The sequence below is a fragment of the Balearica regulorum genome, chromosome 1, assembly GCF_011004875.1.
Source record: "Balearica regulorum gibbericeps isolate bBalReg1 chromosome 1, bBalReg1.pri, whole genome shotgun sequence".
In the NCBI taxonomy this organism is placed as follows: domain Eukaryota; kingdom Metazoa; phylum Chordata; class Aves; order Gruiformes; family Gruidae; genus Balearica; species Balearica regulorum.
In genome coordinates this window covers 201,894,980-201,915,728 of record NC_046184.1, presented here as the reverse complement: position 1 = coordinate 201,915,728, position 20,749 = coordinate 201,894,980, and the positions used below count along the sequence as shown (strand labels likewise).

At 37.9% G+C, this 20,749-nt stretch overlaps 2 protein-coding genes across 12 annotated transcripts in view; one reads left to right on the top strand and one right to left on the bottom strand.

Annotated features, from left to right (window-relative positions):
• Nucleotides 1–1,526: 1,526 nt before the first annotated feature.
• On the bottom strand, nt 1,527–18,293 carry KBTBD3 (kelch repeat and BTB domain containing 3). 9 transcript variants are annotated; one of them, XM_075742304.1, is made up of 4 exons: nt 17,148–17,947; nt 16,223–16,333; nt 9,948–10,195; nt 1,527–7,154 (listed from the first exon to the last, which is right to left on the bottom strand). In XM_075742304.1, the coding sequence occupies exons 3-4, from the start codon at nt 10,169–10,171 to the stop codon at nt 5,534–5,536; spliced, it is 1,845 nt and encodes a 614-aa protein (XP_075598419.1). In that variant the 5' UTR covers nt 10,172–10,195; nt 16,223–16,333; nt 17,148–17,947; the 3' UTR covers nt 1,527–5,533. The 9 variants fall into 9 exon arrangements, 5 of the variants coding, with proteins under 5 accessions (XP_075598419.1, XP_075598418.1, XP_075598417.1 ...); XM_075742303.1 differs by lacking the exons at nt 16,223–16,333; nt 17,148–17,947 and adding an exon at nt 18,010–18,129; XM_075742302.1 differs by lacking the exon at nt 16,223–16,333.
• An 81-nt stretch (nt 18,294–18,374) lies between these two features.
• AASDHPPT (aminoadipate-semialdehyde dehydrogenase-phosphopantetheinyl transferase) overlaps nt 18,375–20,749 on the top strand; it is a 37,270-nt gene continuing 34,895 nt past the window's right edge. For 2 of the 3 annotated variants that reach the window (XM_075742312.1, XM_075742313.1), the window contains exons 1-2: nt 18,375–18,577; nt 19,642–19,867. In XM_075742312.1, coding sequence (XP_075598427.1) covers nt 18,422–18,577; nt 19,642–19,867 — 382 coding nt within the window. In that variant the 5' untranslated portion in view covers nt 18,375–18,421. The remainder of the gene's footprint in view (nt 18,578–19,641; nt 19,868–20,749) is intronic. The other variant, XM_075742311.1, reaches the window with a different exon arrangement.

The following is a 20,749-nucleotide window of genomic DNA, read 5'->3' as shown; positions in this document are numbered from 1 at the left end:
AAAGCTAGCTATTTATCATCTCTACTTGCATATATACAACAGTTTATTTGCCACACTTGCCCATTGTCTACTAAATCCCATAAAAAATTAAAAAATAGAATAGTAAGGCATAGGGTAGCAAGACCGTGCCACATTGCTGGTGATATATTATACAGGGGTATTTCTTACTAAGGCTTATGTATGAACTAGGCTTCAATTTACATTATTACCAGTATTTTGACAGTGCTCAGAAGTAAGATGCAAGTGTGCCCTGAAGGTCTTGCAAGCTAGTTCAAACTAGATTCAGGTGCAAGTAGGTGGAAAAATGAGTGTGCAAGTCATTAACAATCTGAACCTCTGCCAGTCTGCAAAAATAATCAGTGCTAACTATACCTCATTAAGTATCCTACTTGTGAAGCACAAAAATGCTAAATATGGTTAGTGTCCATTAGAATAATTTGAACTAGGAAGCATATGATTTCCTAGGGTAGCTCTGCGTATAATTCTAAATACTCTACTTTCTCCCCCTGTTGTTATTTGACTATTACAGAGGCTATTAATCATGGGTGAAAAATCTTAGTATATACCAGCTTTCCCCAACAAAAATCCTTGGACCTTCTTCATTCATGTGAACTGTCTTGAATTTATGTGTAATAATTGTGTAATTTATTCATTAAATCCAGGTTGTTTCCTTGCTGGTATCACAATGAGGAAATCCCCACTACTTCAGATACAAATTGTGCCAGTCCAGGGTGAATTCCCTGGATCTGTAGAACATACATATGCAATTTCCTTCTGATTGTGCACAGGGTTACACAACTGCAGCTCTCAAGTTTGGTCTGTGAATCCCTTCATTGTTCAATATAAGCTTTTAACATAGTGAACACTGTTGGAATGCTTTGTACGTGTCTCCAAATAGCTTTTGCTAGCTGTAGGGCAAAGGCCTTGGAGTGTTGGAAGGTTAATTTTTATTGCTGTAACTCTATTTTATCTATACAGAGGTTTGAAGGTCACAGAATTTTAAATTCTGGAAGAATACAAGACAACACAGGGCTCCTTCACTTTGTATTGATGCTATTTCTGCACTCTTTGGATATGAATTTCAGACTAAGTAGCTTGCATCTCCTTTTAAAGACACTTCTAAGTAGCATGGAAGCCCATTTCAGTCAAAGTAAACACCTCATCATTTACATTACTTAAACTGTTACCTCCTCCCCATATATCAACTGAGCTAGATAGATCCAATAAAAAAACACAGCAATTTAAATGAGTACTTTATAATGGTAAACTTAATTTTCAGCAGACTAAATCAAACTTCGTGTTGGAGCAGCAAATTGATATACAAAGGATATACAAATACAAGGTCCGAGGATAATTAAAAAACCCCTCTCACTGCAGCTTTCATGCATTCTTGGTTATAATCTAACATTCAAAATGTTCTCCAGTTGAAGAGAAAAGAAAGGAAAAAGAAGTATTTAACCTCATTAGAAACACTGTAGATTCTCTGTGTTTTGAAACTCACTGAACAAAATCAGACCTGAGAAGGATTCAGTTGCTTGGTGCTTTTATTTCACAAAAGAATGAACATATCGGCAAACATGTAGTATCATACTTCCCGCATATCAGCAGAGCCCAGGCAGCAGCAAAACATTACTGATCTCTATGCTTTATTGGGTGTTAGAAGGGAAAAAAAAGTAAATTGAGCCTAATGTTCAGCTATAAATATTGTAAATACATCCCTGGTTTCAGTCTGGTTTAATTAAAATAGATCTAATGCTGCCTCCTGTTGGTCACCTACAAACAGAAACACCTAAAACTACACTCCACATTACGAACTGCAGACAGCACATTCTGTAGCCTGTATGTTACCTACTACCTACTGCTAATCAGAGGAGGTATACAGCTTTCTTCATGGAGTAATACCAGAAACAAATATGACCCAACAAATCTACTCCATTTTGTGAATATAATGATTTTTTTTAACAGCAGTAAACTGACTTGCTACAAATGTATTTAGAATATAGAAAATAAATTCATTAGTACATAAATAATAATCATCATGTCTGTGCAAACATAATCAATATAAACACCTGAATAATTGATATTTATTATAATAACTAAACCATTACCAAAGTGCCATAATGTTTTTATAGCATTCTTTGAAAATCAAATTATCCATTATAATCATTACTGGATATTAAAATCCCACATACAATATATATTATCTTCATGTATATTATACTGGTCATGCTTATAATGTGTTCTGTGACATAGAATACTATTAGAAATGTTTTGGTTACATCATTTAAGTGCAAATAGTAGATTATAACTTTACATGCAATTTGTTTTAAACATCTTACTGTATTTCAGTGAGAACACAGGTAATCATTAATCTAGTCATCGACTATTTTTAGCGGAAGGTACTTTTTCATAAAGTACTGTGAGCTCTGAAAAGTCAGAAAACATGTAGAAAAACTCGCTTTGCACTAATTTGTGACTTTTTTTTAAATTGCGTAACAGCTGCGTAAAGTAGACTGAAAAATCTATTTGATCCAGACCTAGAGCAGTTACTCATGCAAGTAATCCATATCTTCTGAGTAGTGTACTTGACTTCACTGAGACTTCTTACATCATTAGTGATTAATTACAGGATTTGGAACATAGGCCCTTAATTCTATCATAAAGCCTTGTTTTTAGCCATGACTTTCTAACACAGCTGCTTCTGCACTCAATTTTGCTATCGGATTTAACTCTCTGTATGTGGAATTGTGGCAAATGACCTTTTTTTCTTCTGTGAGAGTTGCAATACAGGCTTACCTACATAACTGAGGAAAATTCATACTATTTCACAGTAACTTTTCTGTAAGTAATGGTATAAAGTAACTGACACTACTGCATTATTTCCTGATCAGTGAATAGGAGAGCTTAACGCCATTTGAAATTCATGAATGATTTGTCAAACTGGGAACTGACATTAGTTCCTGTGCAAATGTAGCATATAATATTAAAGAAGCATGTCTATTTTCCAAATAAAGCTTCAGTTTTCACTGTATATACTAATAATGAGTAATTTACCACATACGTCATTGCTCTATCTGATGTCATATGCCAGAGGCTTGTACATATAGCAAGTAGCTGGATGGAAGACTGCCAAAAAAAATTTGCTCTAAGGAAAAACTTAGAGGAAAGAGCATCACTGGATTGCTGACTCACTTGCTGTTTATGTGACCCAGCAATTTCATCATGACAGCGGCAATTAAAAAAAAAACTTCGCAGTTCTCTAGTCTCTTCCAATTTGCATAGCTATTTATACCCATGTACTATGGGAATAATATGTTACTTTTCTCATTGCATAAATTACATACTCTTACTCAGGTATAAAAACAACACAAAAACACAAGCAGAGGAGTCAGACTTTGCATTTCTGATGAAGTGACAAGTTGCAATAATTAATGATTAATGAAGTCTCTATGCTACCATGACTAGCCTTACTAACGCTAAAACTACTGTTCTTCTATATATCTATTTATTTTTCTCCTACTGTTTCAGTAAGTAGGAATAGTATTCTCCATCTCTCCTAAACTATTCATTTGCTTTGCACTAACAGAAAGTAGTTGTGTTCCAATATAAAAATGTTTGCATTTCAGTATGGTGATTGTAAAGGTTACATGGCTAAGTGTAGCTGGAATATGATTTGGATACTCACTATGAAAAAAGCAAAATAAATGCAGAACTTGCCTGAAATACTATAACAAGCTATTTACTTCTATAGAACTCACACGCATCTTAATACAAATAAATTACTGCACGGAAAGGTTCCACTCTATTAATATGTTCTCCAAATGTGCATCATTTTCATTTACATACTTATGAAAATACTTATGATGAATGTTATCTAAATTTATAAAGGTATCTGATAACAAATTACAGAGTCAATCACAGAATTGGAACTTTCCATTTCTTACTCTTGAAAACGGAAGTATGTTGCTAGGCAATATTAAGTTGTAAGCATTAATATTGAGCTTGAGTTTTGCAAAAAGTACATGGTGATATGATAATGAACTTACTGCAGCTGTCTCAAGCCGCATGAAAGATGTTTTAGACACCTCACTAAATTTTGTTCATTTTTAAACTGCCTGGAAAAGATGTGCGTAGATGTTTAGAACCATCCTGTCTGGCATAAGACAACCTTACTGCTTAAATGATACTTATATGGAACACAAGGGCTCCAAATATCTTATTCAAATAGCTGGTAAGAAAATTCTTGGACTGTAGAAGATTACAAATGAATTTATGAAACCTAGCTAATTTCAGCGTCCTTCTGTTAGACACAGGTCCCACTTTGTATGCATGAGATCAGATTTACTTCACATGTATGCCTAGACTAATTTTAATACTAAAAGCCCATTACAATTTTAACATTATAATAGATGACTACTGGAAGTTTATCAAGCTATATATTGTGTAGTGTTTACTATGTAATATTTTAACACTTAAAATTACCATGAAGTACAAGATAAAGTGTTTTAATTCATTTAAACCACTACAGAAGTTTAAAAAATGAATTCTTTCACTCCAGAAAAACTATTTACTTTGACTTTAAATAAATAAGTATGGGGATTTATTTTTGTAACTTTGTATTTGATGTATGACAAGATACGAACTTTTCCCATAGTTAACCGAAGCAACAACTAAAATTTTACAGCTTGCTGCTGTAAACAACCTAGTGGCTGCTTAGTAGGTAGCACTGGAGACTTCAGAGATGGAAGACTTCTGTTAGAAAACATCCTGACATGTTTTTTCTTTAGTTAACAGCATGACTGAAGCAAAGATACCACATGAATCATCCATCCTGTAGAAATCATCCCCACTCTGCACTATGTTATCAAAGTTTATCTTGCCACAGTTAATGGGATGAAAACAAAGTACAGCTACCACTAAGGCACAAGGATGGAGAAAAATTGGTAAAACTGAAGAGCTGAAGTAAGATGATAGGAATTATCAGTCTCTTCAAGTTAGATACCTGGTTTTAATGCTGTGAAGGTCACTTTGGCTCTTGCCCTTGCTAAGGTCATTCTAATAAGATAAAGCTGACAATGAATTTCTCTTACAGGTTTATGAATATTAAAAAAACTAAATCAAACAACACTAATGTAGATTTCTTTTAAACTTCAGTTACATAGGGAAAACAGTATCACAGTCAGTTTTCTCACTCAGCCATTTGTCTACTGGGACAACTGTGAATATTACAGAAATAATGGCACATATTACACGATGAATTCCTCATGATTATGCTTTTTTGAAAAGTAGTATCATTTTGCAAATTATTCAGATAATTACAGAGAAGACTTGCATATAAAATTAAGTAATACTTTCTATATAATGACTAGTGTAAATGACAATTTAATGGACTCTTCCAAAAGCAGTTCTATAGCATACAATTTAAACTGAAGATTTAAACAAAACGGTACATCTTTTTTGCATGTGTAAATTAATACCTACAAATCTGTTCTAAAGCTTGTGCATTTAAATAGATTCTTTTGACTCAGGAGTTTCAAAATTCTCCAGAGCAAATTGTCAGTACAGATGACCAAGGGTCCCTATATTTATTAAACTGAATGACCTGACAGTAAAACTCGGTTAAGGCTCTTGGCATTGGTGAAACTTCTTCCCACTCAGACCTGCTGCTATGGTAGACTTGAACTTCATCCGTGATTTCTTCTGGAGCATAATCGCCACCTAATATATAAATTTTGTCTTCTGTCCCAACTGCTCCTGCATTAAAGCCAGCGCATTCAAAAGATCCTTCCCCTTTCCAAACACAGGTTTCTGGGCAAAAACTGTAGACCTTGTAGGTGGAGAGATCACATATGTACAATGTACAGTTCACTGGAACGGCTTTGATTAGAGTTGCATGGAAGAACTGCCCAAATTCTGCTACGAGCTCAGACCACTGATCAGTCATAGCATTATACTTAAAGAAACAGTCAAGAGATGGATTAAAGGCATCAGTAATCTCTACTTCTGAGCCAAGGACATAAATTATATTCTGACATGCGCTTGCTTCTGGATAGTAGATACCTCTTGGTAATTGGCTTACAGATTTCCAGTCTTTGGAAAGAGGATTGTAGGATTCTACATCCAAGAGACTTCGGGTTTCTTGAGCTCCTCTGGTCTTTCCACCTATTACAAACAGCTGATTTAAGGTTACAACAGATGTGTGCATTGTCCTTGGTTTTTTCATAGCTGACACTATGGAGAATTCATTGCTGACCGGACAGTAGCACCAGGTTTGGTCAGTGGCATCATGAAATGGTTCAGCAATATGAAGCCTGACTGTCCTGTAACAATTCCCTTTGCATCCTCCAGTTATAAATATTTTTTCTCCATAGCTAGATAAACTTGACCCTGGAAGATCAATCATGTGCGTATGTGGTAGTTCTTTCCATTTATCTGTTTTGATGTTGTAGCAGAATGTATGCCTGTTTTCCCCATCTTCATCAGTTTTATGAACAAATATGTATTTTTCTGTTGTTGAAGGACGTGCATCTGGAAACAGTCCACCAAAGTTTTGCACACTTTGAACTGCATCATTGATTATTACTAAGCAATTAGCACTCTTAAGTAAGTGTTCTTCAGAATGTAGAAAGTCCTGCAAAGTCTTTTCAGGTAACTGGTGTAGTCTCACATTTTTGATCAAATTAGGCAGATATTTCTGTCGTGTTTCTAAGTTGTGTTTGGTCCATTGAAGGACAGCTTTCAACACCGATTCTTCCTCAGGTACATTTAGTTCGTCAGCCTCAAGACATTTTTGTAATATCTCAAAATTCATCTCCAAAAAATCACTTGATCTGAGCAGCAAGGAAAAGTGGTGCTGTACAAAATCTAGCGCATGATCAAATAAGCGGACAGAACCATAACTTTCTGATAGAGAAAGCAACTGTAAGCAATTCACAAGATCAATACTTTTTATTAGAAAGTCACTGCAAGCTTTAGAAAGGAGTGAAACTTGAAGAAATGACGACAGTTGGAAGAGCATTTCCACGTTATCATTTGTTATCTCTGTTTTTCCTGTGTAAGCGTAATCAAGAAAAGCTTTCACTGCCTTGGGTGACAGATTACTAATAGTAACATTGCCATCATCTCGTTCTTTCATATTAACTTCAAACATGGCTCTGTGAATAAAATATAGAAGATATGCACACAAATTAAAGATCTAGCAAACAGCAGAGAACACTGATGTGAGAAGGAGGAGGCAATCGGGCGTATAATAACATGGGCACGCTGTATAGGTCTAAAATGTGGAGGTTCTTGTAAGTAAGAACAATGCATTTGCTTGATATGGTTGAAGAAAAAAGGAGTGGTGATAAGAACATATTCAAAGTGATGGCTCATAAAAATGATAGCAGCACCTGTGTTTTGTATGGATTTTCACACAGATCGATGAAGTCTACAGCTCTCATTGTGAGAGAAAATGTGAAATTGTTTGGGGCAGCATCAGTTTCAACAGCTTGAGAAAGAAAGGCTGATTTAAAAAGTATATAGTAAAAAAGCCCCATGATTTAGGTCATGCACTGTGGATGAATACAGAAAATTAAGCGAAAAAAGGCCTTCCAAATTGCAGGCTGAGCAAATGGCAGGATGGATGATGGGTGCATTCCTCAGTAATGTAGGCGAGGGTTGAAGGAGAAGAAAAAAACATAAGGAAACTTAATCTTGCTTTAGAATTGACAGATAGATGTATGGGTACAGGCAGATGTCAGTAAAAAAAAAATAAAGAGGTTTTGACATAGGATTGCATGACACAATGAAACTTGGGCAGAAAGTAGATTGTGACTGAATACAAGGACGATGGTTGAAATCGTGGAACAAACTATTGATCAGTAGATTTGTGCAAATTTTATTACAACTTTGACTACTTTATTACTCAATATGTAATAACATTTACCTATTTCACACAATCTAACATGGCAAGATAAAATAATTAAAGTCAAGCTGGTAAGTGCTGGCAACAGATAAGAGCTGCAACATCACTTGCCCTACCCTCTCAGAGCATAAGCATCAGGCTGTGATAGCAACGGCTTCTGAATTTGACAAAAGATGATAGCGGAGAAAGATTTAGATAAATCATCAAATACTAAGTATAGAATCTGGATTATTAATATATCATAGATAGTTTCTATTTTAAAAAAAGAGTATTATATATTTCAGTTATACAATTAGTATCTGTATAGTACGTGATTTTTAAAATCTCATACTTCTATGAAGCCAAAGAGAAAAAAATAAAAATAAAAAAAAAATAAAATCACTATGTATAGCATACTCTTTGGGAAGTGAACATCAGGTAAAGCAGGAACTAGTCTGACCTCCTGAACAAGAACATAAAATTGCACTAAGACACTTATGCCCCAAAGACCTTTTTGCATACTAAATGCCAATTCTTAGAATCCTTTCCTCATTAACCCAAGAGGTATGATACAGATCTCTAAATTACAGAGTTAAATAGCAACTGAACAATATTAGTAGAAAGAGAGCAAAGGCTTTGATTCTGACAGCTAAGAAGTAGAGAGAAAAATGTTTCTGAATCTTGAGTTTACACAATGAAACCAAACCTAAGAGAAGTCCAAAAGCCAAGGAAGACAAAAGGTGTTTTCATTTTAAAATTTATCTAGTGGACCTAGGTACTTTTTATTCCCTGAAGGTAATAAATGGGCCTTGCATTCCAGGACAACTATGAATTTGATGGCTGCTGTTACCAACTGTTACACAGGTAGTGAAAAGGACACATGTGTTACCATGTGCTTAACTTCAGTTCTAAAAATTACCACTGGAAGCTATTTCATCCTAATATTCGTTCTACCAGAGCATCTCTGTGCTGTCAAGCAGTAAACACTTGAAATGCAAGTAGTTCTGTGTGTCAGATTAAAAAAATCAGATCTGGTGCTACAGTGAAGAAATAGCTTATTCCATCTGCACTTCTGCTTTTTTTCAGTAGTCCTAAGACCACGGCTAGCCTATATCCTCTCTCAGACATGGCAGACTCCCACAGACCATGGGATGCTCCAGGCCATTTGAAAATAACACTTGTCACCTATGTATGGTCAACTGAATCAAGCTTGTTAACTCATTTGTGGGAGCCCATTTTTTCATTGTTAGAGCATCTTAGCTTTGTGTTTAGTAATGAGTGTATTTGGAAACAGACTTTCAGCGTGGAATTGCAAGCTTGTGCCTTACTAATAAAAAGGTTAGCAAGGTTCTTCATAAATTAATATCCTGTATGAGAATGGCCTGTCTGTTCCTTAAGAATGTATAGCTTTAAGCACCAGAAGGAAGATCACAGATCCATTTCAGGATGAAATCTGTAGTTTAGAAAAAATATATATGTTTAAATACCTCTGAAGATAAACTCTACTATACTGACCACTCATCTTAGACAAACAAAATCCAGCTCCATTCCAAAACGATGTACAATTTATCCACAATTGCTCAATGCAAGATGTATTTGTAATCAACCTGCTATGTTTCACAATATAAATGTGTTAAAGTACATAGACTGTTGCATACAAAGTCAAACAATACCCTTGCAGACCTTGAAGTACAGATACAGGCAAGTCTTAAAGATACACAACTTGTGTCAATTCTACCCAATAGCAGAACCGTGCACTTATGGTTTGACAGTTGTATTTCAGAGTATAGACTGCTGTCTGAATCTCAAATTCATAGAGTCCTCATGTCACTTTGGAAATACAAACAGATGCATTTGGGGTATGATTAGGCATCTAGCACTATCGTTTTGTTTTGGTTTTTTTTTTTCCCTATCCTTAATATGATGTTTGAATGCTTTGCTCAAAACTCTGCAGACATGTAAGTTGTGACAATTTATTTTTTTAATTTTTGTAATTATATTCCCTCCCTCCCAGAGAACTTACAATCCATTTCCTGCAAAGTCATGCCAAAATTAGGTTTACCTGAAAAAATCACTGCACGCTGCCAGTACACAACGATGACAAGGAATTATTTCATCTTTCACAAGAATTTTAAAGTCAAAAAATATATTTTGTTCTCTGAACTTTTGTAGTACTTTTAGAATTTGTTGTCCATGACCTTCAGCCACTAAGGAATTGATTTTATTTTCAGGAACAGAAATTCCATTGCAAATAGGTCTGCTAATGTAATCCCGTTGATTGGCCATGGTTTCTTCAATTTATTCCTGAAACTGAAATGGAAAAATAAGTAATTGATTCTACAGTCTTGCTGTTTTAAAAAAATATTAGCATACCATAAAACAAACAAACAAAAATCCCAGCACTGAATTTGGTTTGTAAGTCCTATGCACAGTTATAAATTTGTGTTATAAGTGACTTTTACACTGAATTTAATTTGACAGTAATACTTACTTCTACTTTGCAAAATATATACATATAGTATACTTTGTAAAGTAAAATATCTGACATATATCAAAGAACAACTTTACAAATAGTACCCACCTGTAGGAATTTTTTCAATAAAGTCCACAGAAAGCACACCAAGGAGTGTGTTAAAAATTTTAATGGTCTTTTAAGAGAAAGACTAGATCTAGGCTTACCCTCAAAAACCCCCAAACTCTTACAATTTCATGTAAAATGAAGATGGAAAAGGATAACTTTGTTACATATTTTTAGATTCCAGAAGGCTCATCAGTATACTACAAACCCCCAAACTCAAAGCAGACCAATGGTCTTTCTACAGCTTACAGTGGAAGGGAAATACAGGCTACTAGACCACTTTCTAAGTGGATTCCCATTAGGCATTCTGGACTAAAATAACAAACACTGACAGCCTGGACTAATGACAGGATTGCTAGGGCTTACCAAATGGGGTCATTTAGAGGCAGTTTGGTGACAGTGCAACTTTGAGTGTTTGGTCAATTGATACTGATTTTAACTTGTACCTGCAGTCTTGCTATGAAGCTGTATATTTGCGTACAGCTTATGCTGCACTATGCTGCACACTATGAGCTTCGTTTACAATGGCGTAAATTCACTGGCTTCAGAACCGATTTAAATTTAAGACAGTGCAGTCTCCCTTTCAGCAGCCAAGTTCTTCTGGTGATAATCCCTATAGTGAAGTGTGTTGTTTCTATGGTAAGTTGGGCTTGACTATTTTTTACATTAAAAATATTTTACTCCAACAACATAAAGAAACTTCGAACTTGAGTGTATTTTCTTTATACCTATTTAAAGTGCTATTTATATTGCTACAGGTGCATAAACTGCCCTCATTGCAAATTTGAGTCAAACTTGCCTATTTTAAAGCTTAAGAAAACATTCCAAGTTTTTTTCTATTGCAGGATTCTGCTTCCACAATTCCAATTAAAATTAGCAAGAGATTATGTCCCACCTGAATTGACAAAGAGATAAAAAATTCCAAGCCAAACCCAGAAACCAGAAAAATACGGGTTTTGGTTTTTAATTTCATGAAAAGGCTTATCTGATAACATGATACATTCAGAGCAAACTAAGCCATCAGGCAGTCTTCTTCATGGGAGGTACTTTCATAGCAGACTGATCTATACTTTATCTAGTCAGGTAGCTCCAACCACAAATAGACCTCCATGTCTCCTGGAATAGAAGAGATCCATTGATCTTGCTGCCAGCACTTGGCACCCTTGGAGTAGGCATCTTCTCCTTCCCATGGCCAGACAATCTCACGTATTCACTCTTTCCATTCTAAGCCTGAGGAACTAGGAAAATACAGAAGAACAAGACCACCATTTATTCTGATAATGTATGGCCTCATAAACCCCAACTTCCATAAATCATAAAGCTTTTTTGTATGTCAGAATTCTCTAGAATACCCTTTTCTTATGAACTTTAAAGCCTGTTCCTCAAAAGACTGGATCTTCAAAAGCAGAGTTGTTACAGTAAATTAGTTTCCCACATTTGAATGAAACTTAAAAAAAAAGGGAATTTCACGATTTATTTGGCGTCACGAAAAGTAACACTTCTTCTGAAGGAAATGTAAACCTTTTCACTAAATTCTGGAATTGATAATAGATAACAGACATTTCAGAAAGCTGGGGTTTTTTACCACCACTATTTCCACAGAAAGACTGTCCCAAGACTGCGAACTTTCTTTTAATTACACAATCAATTTATTAATGCTTACATATTTGTTCTTCTGTCAAAATTGTCATTGACTTTATTTTCCTTTGTATATTTATTCACTCACAATTATCAAGAGCATTGATATCCTCTCTCAACTTTTATTAGAATGAATTGATAAACTTTCCAAGGTTCATTTATAAGACTGAATTTTTGTTTTCCTTATTATTTCTTGCAGTTTTCTCTTCATCCACTCCAGTTTGATCTCATAGTTCTTTCACGGATATCAAATTTGTTGTACAGCATTATGGTTAAGACTCATCAGTGTCTCAAAACTCCAATTTGCAGGTCATCCAGTGCATCCTAATCTGTAATAGCAGTGTCTCCTTATTTTTTATTAAAAGCAAATTTCAGCAGTGTACCTCTAACGTTTTTATCCATCATTAAGGAAGATACTAATGAATACTGTGCTATGGCTTAGCCTAATTCACCCCCCCCACTCCATTAAAAAAAATATATTAAAAATTAAATACTCATCTCCCTTGTAGCCAATTCCTGCTTTATTTGATAATTTTGGTACTAATTTACCACTTTACCGGATCTGCTAATGATTTTAGAGCCCTCCAAAATATCTTAACAATTCAGCTAAAACTTGGTAGGTTAAACAAGGCCAACTAGCATTTATAATTATTTCATGCATTCTTCTACAAAGCCATATAAATTAATAGTTATATTTATATAAATAATATATATCAAGTTACAAGGTGTGCAGACATACGTTGCGTAGATCTGGAGTTCAGGAAAGCTGGGCAATGAGCCTCCTTATATTTGCTCCATTTACTCCCACGGGATTCCTGTTACAAAGTCTGTCTTTATGCGGATTACCAAGAACCAAATGCCAGAAGATAGTTCATTAGAGTTGAGATCTCCTATTTCTTAACATACGGCTGTGTGCCATACAGCTTCTTATCATGGCAGGTAAAGGCCATAAACTGAAGTGCTTTTCCATCATCTGTCCCACTGGGCATTTGTCACACAACCAGCCTTCCAGCATCTCCTGTAATGTGATGCATCAGACCCTGAGAAGTGACCTATGTGACTGGGAATTGCCTAGGGTGAGATCAAATGTGTTCTCCGATGTGACCGAATTCAAGCTACCCTACCACTTGACAAAACTTCTCTGCTCGCATACTGAACGTTTACATTTCTTATAGTGACAAATGCCTGGTTAGCTACTAGCGGTTTTCCGAAAAAACCCTCCAAAACCAAACCCCCTTAAAGTTAATAATATTTGACCTGTTTTTCTCCTTGAAAGTCACATGAAAGAAGTGGCCCATTGGCTATTACAGTGAAATTTGACACAGACTTCAAAGTTATTGATGTCAATCTCACATAATACATACTTGGGGAGGTATATGTACCTCTCAAAGCTATCTATACAGATCTCCAGTTGAGGGGCAAGGCATCTGCACTCCTGATAGTTAAGTGGCAAGAAGTGGTCAGCCTATGTATGGCCACAAAGCAGCCAGCAGCTGAACAAAAGGAAGTTGGGAATAGTAAGGTAATTTTGGTCATTATGGATGAACTAATGGACCACCTGGGAGCTCTGAGGGCAAGAGCATTCCTGTAGTCTGTCACAAAGTCCACTAATAAGGACCACACCTCATTAGTTCTGCTGTTCACAAGACTATTCTGTTTTGACACTGTCCTTTTCCCAAGACAAGAAGGGATGAAGCGGCCTAGAACATAATAAGCTCATTGACCCAGATGCCAGGTAACCACACTGGTAAGTGTGATAAGCCCATAGTCAAAATATGAGATATACGCACATTCCCATTAGTAGTATCTAATCTATTGGAACAAAGAGCTACAAGAAAATGTTTAAATGACCTTAACACTTGTATACCAAGCAAACAGCTACCAAAAGCTCACTGAATTTCTAGCGGAATTCTTTTTCTTCACCAAAGCTAATATTCCCTTTCCAGAGATAGTTACAAGACATAAGATAACGATGAAGATTTTCTTTTAGTTGGCACCATCAACAATCCTTCTTAGATGTAGTTGTAATTCTGTATGTGGAAGAAGTTGAAATGTGTAATTTATTTGTTTATACTTATCCTTCAGAAAGCACAGCTGCCCTTTTAAGTATCAATTTCATAACCTGGATATTTGTTGAATCCTAGAAATTACATTAAGAGACTGTGAACACAGCATACTGTTAAATTTATATGAGTCCAAAACCATCCAGGACAAGCATTTTCAGAGTATCTCAACCGGCATACACTAAACTATAACTACTGCAATATGCCTCCTAGAAATGGTGTTCACATACCTTCCACCAGATGTGAAACAGTAAAGCAAAGAGAACTGCGGAGTTAACTTTCACCAGAGATGAACTTTTGTTTGTGCAGGGTCTACTGTGGTTCCTACCAGAGTAACAATCAGAACGTACTCATATAAAGTACATATATTCATAAACATTTTTGCAGAAAGTCAAAATAGCTTTAGATGCTGTGACTGACAGGTAATACGGTTACACAAATTTATATGTTACACAAGTTTAATGAAGTTAAGAATGGTGTAAGATGTGCAATTAATTCTAAATTACTTCTAAGTGAATAACACAGGAAAATTTATTAGGGCAATGGCCTATGTAATAAGAATGGAGCATGAACACCCAGGTGAGGACACGGGATTCAGACTGACACTGGAGAAGACTTCCACCAAACCATTTTCCTTACTTTATAATAGTAAGATAAATATATATACACACAAATATATTTGACTTTGTAATAGCCTAGGGGATGTTGTTTTGTAAAAGTATTGAACATGCATAAGTATCGTGTAGGTAAGCTAGCACTTTGCAGAAAAAGCATGTTAGGGCCGTGCCTGCCTGACAAGAAACGTGACCAAACCTTTGTAATGAGACTGAGGCCCAAGACTGTTCCCAGCACAAGGGACACCAATCTGACATGAGGCATGTACGCATTCAGACAATACAAATAACATTTTGTGCGTAGATGTTCTCTCCTCTACCAACACAGCTGGCAAAACCTGTCTAAACTCAACCTTTATTTAGTACAAACAATTGTAAAATAATCTTATTTGCTTTATCTCAAAGCACAATATAGTTGTGCTACAGCACTTTCTGTACAGCACTCTTTCACCAATAAAAAAAAAGAATGTTAATTCTTAATAGTTCTTAGCAGATATCATATGAGAAATAATTGTTCTCCAAGAGAACATTACCTTTATCACTTAGCCTTCTCCTAACTTGGACGGTCTTATTAGATAGCAGAATTTTAAAAAAGAGAAATCTCAAATGCTGATATTTTACAGCATACCTTATGTACCAAGGAAAAAAGAATTAAGACCAACAAAGATGAAGAAATTGTATAAATTTCTCTAGAGAAGTTTTAGATTTTTTTTTTTTTTTCCACACAAAGTTTAACTGTACAGTTAACTTAAGTTTTTAAAAGGTCAGGGTCAGCATTTTAAAATCTAATATTAAAAATAAATATTATATTATTAAATCTTCTATATACCCATCAAGATGAATTGCTATTTTCACTCCTTGTCTATTCTAAGGGGCGGAAATTAATAATTTGTTAACAATTTTTAAAGACACCACTCCCCACTACACATCTAATTTAACAGCACCTAATTTAATATTCGACAAGATGAATATGAGTGGAACAGGGATCTAAAGGATTTGGTGACACTTCTAATTGCTGACTAAAAAAGACAAGAGTGGATTTAAATGTAATTGAATTATAAATGCTAAGTACAAAGTTCTGTACTTTTATACCGTATTATTGTTTTGACTGTCATTGACTGTCTAAGATTGAAAACAGACAGTAACATAATTCCAGGTTCCTGTCTGGAAATTTCAATGCAACTCAGTCTCACAGCTTTTTCATAAATAACTGAACTTCAAAGAAAATTAATATTCAGTCAACCATTTTTAGACAATCAAAAAAGATGCATGTGACATTCTGAGACATTTAATCCACAAAAGTGGCATTTATCAATAATACATGTTGAGACAGTATTCTAAGAAGGAAAGGTGACACCGAGACTTTACAGATTTGGGTTCCTTAGTAGTGATTGAAAAAAACCCAAAACAAACAGCATGAAAAAAAAACAACCCAGCATGGTACCAGTAGGAAGCAGTGAAATTGCACTGATTCCTGGATGCATTCCAGAAGTAGAAGATTCCCTCTCTGCAAGCAGTGATCTTTCATTGCATATCCTCTCACAAACATTTGAATCTATTAGGATAAAGAAAATAATCACTTAGAACTCAAACTGACTGGATTTTATCCTAAAACTAAATTTCTCAAATTCATCAAGTTCCTTTGAAATTGTTTTCCTAGCTAAAAAAGTTCAAGAACTGTAGTTTTCATTTGCAGGAAAAAAAAAAAAAAGAATTAAAATGCCATGCTGTACTTTTTATTCTGACAAAAATAACTGAAAAATCTGGAAGAGGAAATCACTGTCTTTACTGGGTTCTGATATTTGAAATTGGTGAATAGCATCTTCCCTTTTTTTTTTTTTTGACTGTGCTAAATCCTTCTCTGTTGTCATTTAACTGTCTATGCCTTTGGGTAAAACATAAGGGAGTATGTATGCCATGCCTTGCTTGACTAAGTCATGAAGAAAAATAGGAATCATATTTAAAAATAAATTAATTACACGAGTGATTCCTTGCTTAAACACCTTTTTTCCCCAAATGTTACTTGTGTTTAAAATATTTTGCAAAGACCAACACATACTCAATTATAGCCAAGACTTATTTTAGGCAGAAAGACAGCAGTTCTGGCCTGTGTAGAAACAGCACTTTTTCACATCAACAGGGAGCTGGGAATGCTAAATAAAAAAACCAATGAAAGATTCTAAGAAATACCTGAAATAATGTAATTTTCAATACTTTTGCATAATTTGTACATGGTCAATATATAACTGTTAAAGCATAAGCATTTCTAAAGGCAAGCAACAGAAAGAAGGGTCACAAATTTTCAAACAGACCTTAATTTTTTTAGCCACGGCCCAACTTCAAAAGCAATGGGTAAACAAAATTATTACCTTTTGATGATTTACACATGACCTGTAATTGAGGGCACACGGGAATCCAGTTCTGACAACAACCATTACAATTCTTAGCAGAACAAAGAGCACAGGATATAAAAAGCTTTTGTTTGGACATATTCTTTAGAAGCCAGAATCAAACTAGGGTGATGCAGTACTTTGCATCTGGTGTGTGAACAACTGTGTCCTCTTCTCTAGTCAGTACAAAGCAGCAAGTCCAGGGAAGGCCCCGAGGCCCCCCCGCTGCTACAGCTCCTGCATGCGTCAGCGCTACCGGGGGCCCGGACCGCTCTGCAGGAGCACGGATGCGCTAATGGCAGCCACGGGGCCACAGACACCGCGGGGCGTCATCAGCCGTTAACGGGTAACAGTGCCCCGAAGAACCCCCGACGGCCGCTGCCCCGTCTCACAAGCCGCGGGCAGCCAGAAATTACAGAGAAATTACATTCTTTTTGCCATGGCCGGGGTTATCAGCCATCCCCGACCTCACCAGCGCACTACCGCCCCAGCCCCGGCCCCGCAGCCCCTCAGCGCCGGCCTCAGAGACGGCGACTACGACTCCCGCCACCGCCTCCGCTCCTCGCCCCGCCCGCCGGAGGGAGGGCAGCGGCGTCAGCGCCGCTACTGAGCATGCCCAGGCCGCCCGCGCATGCGCCCTGCGGCACCTCAGTTCATTCTAAGGGAGGACTAATTCTGACAGGACAGGCAGGATGGCGCAAAGGGCTTCTCCTCCTCTCACAGCGCGACTGCGGAGCCTGGCCACGAGATGCGGCGGTCTCCAGCGCTGCCGCCTCTCCGCAAACGGCGAAGAGCTATGTTTCCCCCCGCTTAGCGCTCCCTCCGAGCAGCGCGCACCCACCTGCAGCCAACACCAGCAGCTCGCTGACCAGTCTGGCCCACCCTCCGCACCAGCAACGCCAGCATATTGGCTCCTTCCGGTGTCATTCTCCCGCTTCTTGCACTCGGAATGGCTTTCCCGACCGTCAATCCAAATGAAAGCCCGCCCATCCTCCCGAGCGGGTTCCTCTCTGGGCGCGCTGACGACACCACGGGTGTAGCTCAGCCGCAGGCACCGCCTTTTCCCTGATAAGTCGGTACCTGGCGCATTCCCCTGTCACTCACAGGGCACTCTGGTACCGGATTGGCCGTCGTGCCTCGACAGTGGGTCCCTCCCTCTCTCCTTCCCACCCACCGACAAGCACGCGCGCGGGTTGTGCCGGTCGGTCGCGGTGGCGCGGAGGGGGGGGGCGTGGCGTGGCGCGGCGCGGCGCATGGCGGGGGCCATGGGGAGCGTGCGCTGGGCCTTCCCCTGCGCCGCCTGGCGCCCCTGCCGCGAGGAGTGGCTGCTGGCGGCGCGGCTGGTGCAGCCCGAGGAGAAGGAGCGCATCGGCCAGTTTGTCTTTGCCCGCGATGCCAAAGCCGCCTTGGTACATGCTGGCGGGGGGGGGGGGCACGGCGCGGGGCGGCTTCCCCTCCCTCAGGGCTGGCGGCGTCAGCCCGCGGGCGGCACCGAAAGCACCGCGTTGCCCGGAGCCCTCCGTCCCCTCACTCCCCAGTGCTGAGGCGAGCGCGGGTGTCGCCGGCCGGGCCCTGCCCCTCCGCGGGGCCCTGGCGGAAGCTGCCGAGGGCCCCCAGGGCGCGGGGGCACCCCCCCCCCCCCCCCCCCCACACCCCCCCCCCCCCCCCCCCCTCCGTGAGGAGCCCCAGCTCGCGGCACCGGCCCTTTCCCGTGCGGACGCCATTCGGTGTTGCCCAAATTTCTGACTCTCGCGGGGAAGTAAATGACTAATTGCCAGCTCTGGTAACACCCTCGCTTAGGAGGAAAAAGGGGTGTTTGCAGTCCGCTACAAGCAGTTATCCGGAAAGGCTTTACAAGTTTTCTGTCATGATGTCAAGTTAGGAGACAAAATCAGCATACTCGAGGGCACTATAGATGACGACAGTAGTGTAATGTGTAAGAGAATAAAGCTGTTTTACATAATTCAGGTTTTAAGTCTCACTTAACAATGTGGCAGTAATACAGACCTGCTGAGTCTGAGTTACTCATCGCTTTTAGCTGCTCAGTATTTCATTTAGCACGTAAGTGAATGAATGTTCTGAAAGGAAAGCTCTTGAGACAGTTTTATTGTTCGGTATGGTATAAAAAGTATTCATTTGTGCAATAAAGTGTCCTAAGTAAGTAAATAAGGTAGAGAAGGAACTATTTTATGTGATTCTTCTAGGTTGGGATTGCTTTTTATTTGATCTTTGTGTCAATAGTAATAACAAATGTATTATATAGTCAGATCTGGTGAACTCTTGATTAAATTTACTTGACGTAGGCCTTTATAAGAGAAATCTAAATTATTTGGCTAAAATACACTTTTACTTTCTATTGGTGATAATAAATCCACTTTTTATTTTTTTTTAGGCAGGTGGTTTTTTAGCAACCACAGATATTTTGCACATAGCAGAATAGTTCTGTATAAATCACTTTAATTTTATTTCATAGGCTGGTCGCCTGCTGATACGGAAATTAATTGCAGAAAAGTTGTGTATACCTTGGAATGAAATACACTTGCAGAGGACATCAAAAGGGAAACCTTTCCTGGCAAATAATGTCTTCAGTATCTATTCAAATTACAACTTTAATGTCTCTCATCAAGGAGATTATGCAGTTCTTGCAGCTGAGCCTGAGCTTCAAGTTGGCATTGATATTATGAAGACTAATTTACCAGGTAATGCATTATGGTGACCAAAGCAGATTCTGTAGTGTTTAAGTGCTGAACATTTTAATGTTTCCCAAAGAACCAATCTTTGTCTTAGAAATTTAGTGTAATTGGAAGAAAGTGTATGAATGTATTGTGTATTTGCTTTTTTTATTGTAAATGCACTCACTGTTTATTTAGGGTTTTCTATTATGCCAGAGATGGATATATTTCCAGTTTAGAAAAGCAGAACCCTGGAAAAATAAGGTCACGCATCCTGCTATGATATTGGCAGGACTTTCCAACTAGGGACAGTGGGATCCATCCCCAAGAGAACTTTATAGCCTCAGAGTGTTACTGCCTTGTCCCGTAAGTGAGGACATTGTATGTGTCAGCACCAGGCCCAATACTGTAGCAAACTGGCATTGAAGATTTGCTGTGAGTGTGCAGAAATCCTCAGTCAAAAGGAATCATGAGAGAACATTTGAGGTGCCCCTGTAGAAAAATAAACTTCACAAACTGTAGTTGTTGGCCTATTTATTTGTATGAAATGTCATGCTAACCTTACTATATTAATGGACTTCAGGACCCACATTATAAATAAGAATTGTAGCGAAGTGTATTTCTAAATACAGTTTTATGAAGATTATTTAGTTCACAGATGTTCATCGGTGCATAACTGGGTTCAAGAAGGAATGTACTGGAATTTATGATTTACTGGAATTTTATTTTTTGAGACTCCACCTCAAATGTTTAACCAGATATGACAGGATTAGCTGTGTTCTTAGAAAATCTCTCCGCACAATCTTCAATTTACCCAGCATTTTACTCTATGAAATAACTTGTGTGGCTGGTCTGGAAAAGGTACCCCCCTGAAGGGACTGCAGTTACGCAGGGCCCAAATACCAGATT

Excerpts from the sequence above, each read along its gene's own strand:
- KBTBD3 (XM_075742303.1), bottom strand. The coding sequence starts at position 10,171 with ATGGCCAATCAACGGGATTACATTAGCAGACCTATTTGCAATGGAATT. Across the intron at positions 7,155-9,947 it reads GCGTGCAGTGATTTTTTCAG|AGCCATGTTTGAAGTTAATA; the intron begins GTAAACCTAATT and ends TTTTATTCACAG.